Source organism: Archocentrus centrarchus, chromosome 16, assembly GCF_007364275.1.
Source record: "Archocentrus centrarchus isolate MPI-CPG fArcCen1 chromosome 16, fArcCen1, whole genome shotgun sequence".
NCBI classification, from domain to species: domain Eukaryota; kingdom Metazoa; phylum Chordata; class Actinopteri; order Cichliformes; family Cichlidae; genus Archocentrus; species Archocentrus centrarchus.
The window spans coordinates 14050047-14058028 of record NC_044361.1 but is presented as its reverse complement, the minus strand read 5'-3'; the positions used below and the strand labels follow the sequence as shown (position 1 = coordinate 14058028).

The following is a 7982-nucleotide window of genomic DNA, read 5'->3' as shown; positions in this document are numbered from 1 at the left end:
TTTACAAGTCAAAGTTTTTATAAAACACAAAACAGAAGTAACATGTATATACAACCATGCACAGTGGAAAATACATAATCACACCATTTCAAAAACAAACATGCATATCTCTCAACCAGAAGTTACTTCAAAAATGTTATTTGAACAGCTTTTCTGCAAATATTAATTTGGTCATAGATACAAAAATGACTGACATCAGTCCACTTTGCTGCAAGTGACTATGTCATACACATCAGCTATTATTACAGGTACTTTAAAGAGGGGTCTCATTTAAAAAGTTACTTTCATTTAAAAGTCCCCTAAGTGGTCAGTGTTGTAGCTGCAGAGCATTAAAAACCTTTCACAAAAAGTGCTTCAGAACAAAACTGGCTAAAAAGTCCAATTATGCTTTTAATTTTCACAACTGCTCTCATTTGGTTATGATATGGCTGAAAAACAATAAATATCAACACATATTAGCATACTTTAAATTAAGGCCAGGTATGTCTAGGTTTAGTAGGTATTGCCAATTAAATGATCCACATGGTAAAGCTGCAGTAGTCAGTGTTGTATAAATAAGATATCTAGTCATAGACATAAGTTAGTAGAGCTGCCACAGTGTAATAATAAAAAAGTTAGTAACAAAAAAGAAATCTGAAATAATGTGGAAGGTAAACCTCTGTTGTGCCTTTCAGATTTTTTTTTTTTACATAAATCAAGTGGAAAATTACACAGTAACAACAATGATTTTACCCTGTAAACCACAGATATGAGGATTACCCTGTTAAAGAACATTTATTATGAACTAGTCTAAATTAGAGCAGACATAATAACAAAACAAAACAAAACAAAATTCCGACAAAGTTGCCTGCCTGTAGTCAGCCTATGAACCATCAGGTCAGCCACAAGCTTGAGGAGAGGACAGTGCTGTACTCAGAATCACTGTCCTTTGACTGCAACAGTTCAGAGGTTTGGATCAGGCCAAAATCAGCCAGTCTTCTATGGAGCGTAAAGATGTTTGCCCTTTCCCATTGCAGTTATGATTACTTGACTTCTTTTTGTTGTTGTCTGTACATCGGATTTTATCTTCCCTTCTTTATTTTCTTGGCTCACGCATTAACAGTGGACAGGTCTGTATCTGGTTGAATTGTCCTGTGAGACAGAAATAATTAATCGGTGAGATTTTCAACAGGTTTGGTTCCACTCAAATTTATGACATATCCATGTAGATTTACAGTGCATGGGAATAAAAAAACTTACTCATGTTTAGTGAGGGGCGCCTTGTCGCATTTCCCCTCCTTGCTGAGTGTTGGAACCCCCACCTGTTGCATACTGCTTTTCAGGGTGGATAGGCCCTTCAGCTTTACTTCTCTGGAGCCGGAAGACAGAAATATTTCAGTTATGATCATGGAAAAAAAAAAAATATATATATATATATATATATATATATATATATATATATATATATATATATATATATAATAAACTTGCCCCCCTCCGGGTTATTCTAAACACGTACCCGTTTGCGGTTTCACCTCCTTCTTCAAGCATTTTGATTCCTGGAACTTTCTGTCCAAAGAGCTTCACAGCAATGGACATGAGCAGGCCGCAGTGGTTTCTGTAGCAGCAGGTGGCGTCTACTGCCAGGAATACCACCAGGAAGATGACCATGACAATGCCGACCACGCTGCCTTTGGTCATGCTGCTCTTAGCTGGTGGGAGAGAGGAAGAATTGATGAATTCTTGGCAGCTGTAACTGCTGAAACAAATGATTGTCTGAGCCAAACATCTGGCTCAGTGCACGGTGCAGAGTTTATGAGGCCACATACCAGGCTGTTCTGCAATGGTGAAGTTGAATGTGGAAGGTATAGAGGAACCATTGGCATTAACTGCTGCAACTTCCAGTTGATAGGTTGAGCCGAAAGCCAAGTCTTTGAGGGAACGGAGTTGGCATCAGGTGACAGCTGCATTTCCTTCCACTCAGCCTCTTCTTTATCCTGGTTAGAGAGCACAGAGGAACCAAAGGACTTAATCAAGAGAAATGGGCTGATGGAGGCATATACAAAGGCAAGCTCATGCTGTCTCTTACCTGTCTGTATCGAACATTAAACTGCAACACAGCGGTGCCACCATCATCCATCTGTTTGAGTGGGACAGAGAAGGTGTTGCCCTCTATTTTTCTCTCATCAGAGTACAAAACTGGACTGTCAGGTTCACCTGCGAGAAGGAGGCAGGAAAAAAGTTTGCAACAATATTTAAAACCCACCATTTCATGTGACTGTATTTATTTCAGGGCAGCATGGTGGCGCAGTGGTTAGCACTGCTGCCTCACAGTTAGAATAACATCTGGAAGGCCTGGGTTCGATTCCACCTTGGCCCAGGCCTCTCCCTCTCTCTGTGTGGAGTTTGCATTTTCTCCCCATTCTTGTGTGGGTTCCTCCGGGTACTCTGATTTCCTCCCACATTCCAAAGACATGCACTTACTGGGGTTAGGTTAATTGGCTAATCTAAATTGCCCATAGGTGTGACTGTGAATGTGAGTGTGAAAGGTTGTCTGTAACTCTGTGTTGGCCCTGCAACAGGCTGGCGACCTGTTCAGGGTGCACCCTGCCTCTCGCCCTATGACAGCTGGGATAGGCTGCAGCCCCCCCGCGACCCTTAACAGGATGTGCGGAAGCGAATGGATGGATGGATGGATGTATTTATTTCAGCTGCATCAGCTACTTTACCTTCTGAGGATGGATAACAGTTGATGACATGATGTGAGCAGCAGCGTGAGTGAATATCAGGAGGCAGAAGACGATGGCGTGGAAATGTTATGATGATCGTATGAGATATGGAAAAGAAAAAGTAATGATGACAGATGAGGAGGATATACCACGAAAACTCTAACATGCATCCTGCATAGTGTGGACCAATGAATCATTCACACAGACTTCAAGCAGCACATAAGTGGCATGTGTTAGGAATATAGTGTGTGTTTTAACTAATATGTTGTTGGTGTGTGAAAAACTTACGTATTCCTTCAGTGAAGACGGTATTTATGTCTGAGAACTGTCCACGTCCCACTGCATTCAGTGCAGCCAAACGAACTGTGTATGAAGTGTATGGCTTGAGGGTGCTGATAACAAGAGGATCTACAAACACACACAAAAACAAACACATCATCAGATACTATATGTATTTACTAATTCATGAACATTTAAGTTAAAGTATAAATGATGATGATTGAGGCAAATTGACAAGTGGAGAGAGGAGGTGTTTACCTGTAGCTGGGACGGTGATCTCCTTCCACTGTTCTGCAGGCTTTTGTTTCCATTGCAGGACAAAACTTGTTATTGGAGTTCCTCCACTGGCAGGTGTGGTTTTCAGTGTGAAGCGGACTGAGGCTGGACCCGAAGAGGCTGACAGGTAGAGAGGTGGACCGGGCTGAGCTGATGAAAAAAAACAAAATATCAAAACATAAATCAGTAACATGCATCAGAGTGTTTATAAATAAAGAATAAAGACACTTCTTTTTCATTTAATTGTTCATCATTGTTCAACAGACAAACTCTTACTGTATATTGCAACATCTCTCGATGCGTTTCCAGAAGCACTGATGGCCATGCAGGAATACAATCCACCATCAGAGGGCACTACCTCATCAATCATCAACACATCATCCACCACTCGGACACGGCCTGAAGTTGAACCCTGACAGAGAGAAAGACACAAAAGAAAAACATAAAAGTAAAAAAAAACTACCCATGCAAATTGCCATATAGTCATATAAAGGTCCATAACTACCACTGTGGCTCCATGGTCAGAGCAGGAACACTAATCTATGATTATGCAGTTTAAATTTTTATCAAATTTGTCAATTTTGTACTTCGTCTTACACGTTTCCTTGAATTGAGATGTACATTTTCCTGCATGAAACTGAGTGTGCAGTGTTGTGAGCATAAATATATATGTTTACACATTCATACCAGTGTACGTCCATTTTGCTTGTTGAGCCAGTGTAATTCAGGTTGAGGATGACCGGTTACATTACAGGACACAGATGCAGCCTCACCCACTGACACACGCAGCTGCTCAGCCGAAACAAACACCTCCGGGGCCTCTGAAATGAAACATATCAATGACCATGACACGCCTATCCAAGAGTTTAAAAAGAGCTACACTATATTTCCAGTGTGAAATCTCTGTTTCCAAGATGACACAGAATCAAACCAACCAAAGACATGAAGCTTGATGGTAGCGCTGCTCTCAGAAATCTTGTTGGTGGCCGTGCAGACGTACTCCCCAAAGTCCTCCCGGGCAACAGACTTTATAGTCAGCTGGCTGCGGTCTGAGTTGAAGTAATGACGAGAAGGGTTAAACTGCACAGGCCTGGAAAAAAGAAATGAATATATGATAGTGAGATTCGGTTCACATATTGGGAAAGGAGAAAAAACAGGAGAGGGAGGCTGAGACAAAGCTGGAAATCAAAATTAAGTTAATGAGGAAATTTATTTTCCTCACACACACACACACACACACACACCACACACACACACACACACACACACACACACACACACACACACACACACACACACACCCTCCGTCAGGCACACGTGTGCTTTGCTCCCTCCACCCACTGATGCACACTGTAGATGTTACGCTACATTAGTGACACAGAGTCAGGGGGACTAGTCTAAACATCAACACAACGTGACCCAATTTCTTTGCTGACTGTAAATTTTTCCACAGGCAAGCTTGTGATTAAACCCAATAAAGACAACAACAACAATCCTTTTTACATTTTATGACATTCGAGTATTCATATTTACTGAATAAAAAGGAAAGAATGAAGTGTTAAAGCTCTGTGAAAAATTAGATGTTTATCTTCACAGGTTTGGTTTGCTGTTAGAGAGAGGAATGGAATATATTCAGATCAGCTTTTGTGCCCATATTATGTTTGATCTTGTTTATTAGCGCATAACATCTGGTCTTACATGGTCCAGGTGATGTTGGGTTTCGGCAGACCATCCACCAAACACAGCAAAGAGACGTTAGTGTCAGGTCCAGCCAACACTTTCTTCTCCTCTTCTCTCAGTTTCGCCATTGGAGGAGCTGCAGGCAAAGGTTATATTTTAGTAAATTTTCTGCTTCTTTGATTATTATTATTTATAATCCAGTTCTTTAGCCAAATTAAACTAAATGAGAAAGTGATGATATTTCAGTCTCGTGAATGTCTTGTTGCAAAACAGTTACTCACCATTGACAACAACAGAGACAGAGAGTTCCTTGTAGATCATTGGCCTTCCTCTGATCTGAGCTCTACACACATATTTCCCAGCATCCCCTCTCTTCACATTTTCAATTTGGAGTGTGTTATCGGACAGCTTACGCCTATGCATTCCTCCTGGAGTGAGAGAGGGAACACGGAAAAACAAATGTTTTAATTAGAAACTATTTGGATGCAGAAATATTAATTAGAGCAGCTTTAGTTATAACAGTAGCCCACTGACTTCTGCTTATTATAACTTATTATAACAGTATACAGAAGAGTTTACTCTTCATCCTGAATGCAAATTAAATATTTAGTGTGATGCATACCAAATTATAGCGATATATCTAGTAATTAATACACGTATGTACATTTCTGAAACCAGTATACCAGCTTAAATAACCCAATCACAGCAGACTGATACCAGAGAGAGCTGCACTGAGCTGAGCTGTTCAGTCACCACCTGAAGGCATTTCAGCTTTCCCACCAGGATGGGTTTTAGCATTCTTCCCACTTATTGTAAAGTATAAATCAAAACTCAGCAAACTCATAAAATGTTCTTCTTTAAAATCATAAAGCGAGCATTCATGCTGAGATGCAGCCTCAGGGCCTATGTTTTACCCTTACCAGTAGAAGGGATTAGGTGGTTGTCTCTAAACCACTGAACATCCACAGCTGGCTGTCCAGACACCAGGCAGGGCACCATCCCATCTGTACCCTCTAGAAACTCATGGTAGGTTTTAGTGCTTCCAAATGACGGCCCATCTGACACAAGACGAAAAGGTTAACAGTGAAGCAACATGTCCTTATATGCACATTAGCGAGTTTAAGTGGAAAAAATGTTGCAGGTTCAGCAAAAAGAAGCATTCAATATGTGTTCGCAGCCAGCTGTTACTTACCATAAACAAACAGCTGTGCCTGAGTATCATCGTTATGCCCGTTATCAAAATCGCAGTGACAGGTATACCTGCCAGCATCCTCCAGCTTAGCCTTCTTAATGACCAATTTAGAGGAGGTCTCATCCAGCTTAAACACAATGTCTTCATCATCAATGTCCTCTCCATCCTTTCGCCATGTTATTTCTCCCTCTCCTCCAGCTGAAAGAAGAGATGAGAAGAGCAAGAAGAAGAAGGAGAGAGAGTAAAATACAATTTGCAGGCTTATTTTAAAACATTAACAAGAGTATAAAGCTGATTACAGTGGCTATGTTCATATCTTTATTCATGTGAGAAAATTTAAATCGCTCACCTTTGCATAACAGTAAGATCTCTTCTCCAACCTCAATATCTTGCTTACTGGAAATGATGCTCATTTTAGCATCTAGAGGAGAAAACAGGAGAGGAGACTGGTCTTAGTTTTGGATCTGTTTCCTTTCTTTGAAAGAAGAACACAGAGCAACGTTTCACCCAAAACAAACATGATCATGTAATAATACCAATTCTTATACACACACCATGGCTTTTTGGCTCATTGATAAAAATCAAGCAGACATCAGTTGAACCACATTGACAACACATTTCTCCCCAGTAAATCCAGTTTAAAGACTCCAGCATGCTGTGGACATGTTTCATGTAAAAGCTGTCCTGCTTACGCTTCACAGCTTACATAGACCACAGTCTCAATTAACACTTTCATTACAACACTGCATTTCCATTAAAATATCTTTAATAACATCAGCAAATCTTACCTGTGCTGTACATCATCTGCAGGAGCAGCACGGCCAGTGTCAGCATGCAAGCTGATTGATTCATCATGTTCACTTGGCTGCAAGTTACCGACTCTGTAACACTTCAAATTAGAACTGTTCTGTCAGCACAACTAGAAATAATAGTCAGATCAAATAAAACCCACAAAAAAAAATCAACAAAAATCTGCTGTTCAACAAATAAATCTGTCAATCTGAGTTTTAAACCGACACCCAAACACCTGTTTCCTATCCACTGAGCACCACTCACTCTGAGAGAAACAGGGTTTATGTCAGTGGTTATATAGAGGCCCAAGAGCAAAGAGATGAGAGGAAATGAGAAGGAGGTGGGGGGGGGGGGGGGGGGGGGGGGGGGGGGGGTGGTAGGACTTCTAGTCTCTCATCCCTCCTAAAACTTCAGGTTACTTTGGGCCATTCGGGAAGAAAGTGGGATGTGGTGACTGAATGACGTCATTCCTCCTGTCATCTTTTCCTAAATCTCTCTCTTTTTGTTTTGCTCAAAATGGTCCCCAACGTTCTATTATCTTTATCTCTTTTGTTCATTTTTTTTCACCCTGTTCCTTTTTCCTCATCTCCTTTGCTTCCAGTTTCCTCGCCCAGTTCACAATTCAATTCAGTCTGCTTATCAGCACAGTTTTGCCACGAATGACACAATTAAGAAATGGTGTGCGACAAAAGTAAAGTACAATTTAATAAGTACAAATAATTAATGACTGGGCATTGACAGTCGGGAAAATGACAATATAGTAGAAATACTTTTATCCTTTTTAGAATAATAGAATATTTCTCTCTTTATTTTTGCTTGTTTTTCAACTTGCTGTGTTTTACTGGCACAAAGATTTAAATGAACACACCCCAAAAACAATGGCATTTTTCTTTACAATAAACAATACACACACACACAACACTGATTAATATTTAAGTTAAACATTATGATTAGCATAAATTAATTATGTACAGTATTTACAGTACGCAGTATATCCATCTATGTATCCATTTTCTCTATATATATTTATAAAGAGAAAATGGTGTGTGTGTGTG

At 40.2% G+C, this 7982-nt stretch overlaps 1 protein-coding gene across 1 annotated transcript; it reads right to left on the bottom strand.

Annotated features, from left to right (window-relative positions):
* Positions 1 to 7189, bottom strand: LOC115795116 (neural cell adhesion molecule 1). Its single transcript, XM_075074434.1, is given in 18 exon segments — positions 1 to 1131; positions 1240 to 1350; positions 1499 to 1691; positions 1809 to 1922; positions 1925 to 1976; positions 2069 to 2196; positions 2709 to 2711; positions 2997 to 3116; positions 3246 to 3413; positions 3540 to 3675; positions 3951 to 4084; positions 4199 to 4353; positions 4962 to 5079; positions 5225 to 5371; positions 5864 to 6001; positions 6136 to 6333; positions 6485 to 6556; positions 6924 to 7189. Coding segments are annotated over 18 exon segments (2097 nt in total). The 5' UTR covers positions 6991 to 7189; the 3' UTR covers positions 1 to 1088.
* Positions 7190 to 7982: the final 793 nt, after the last annotated feature.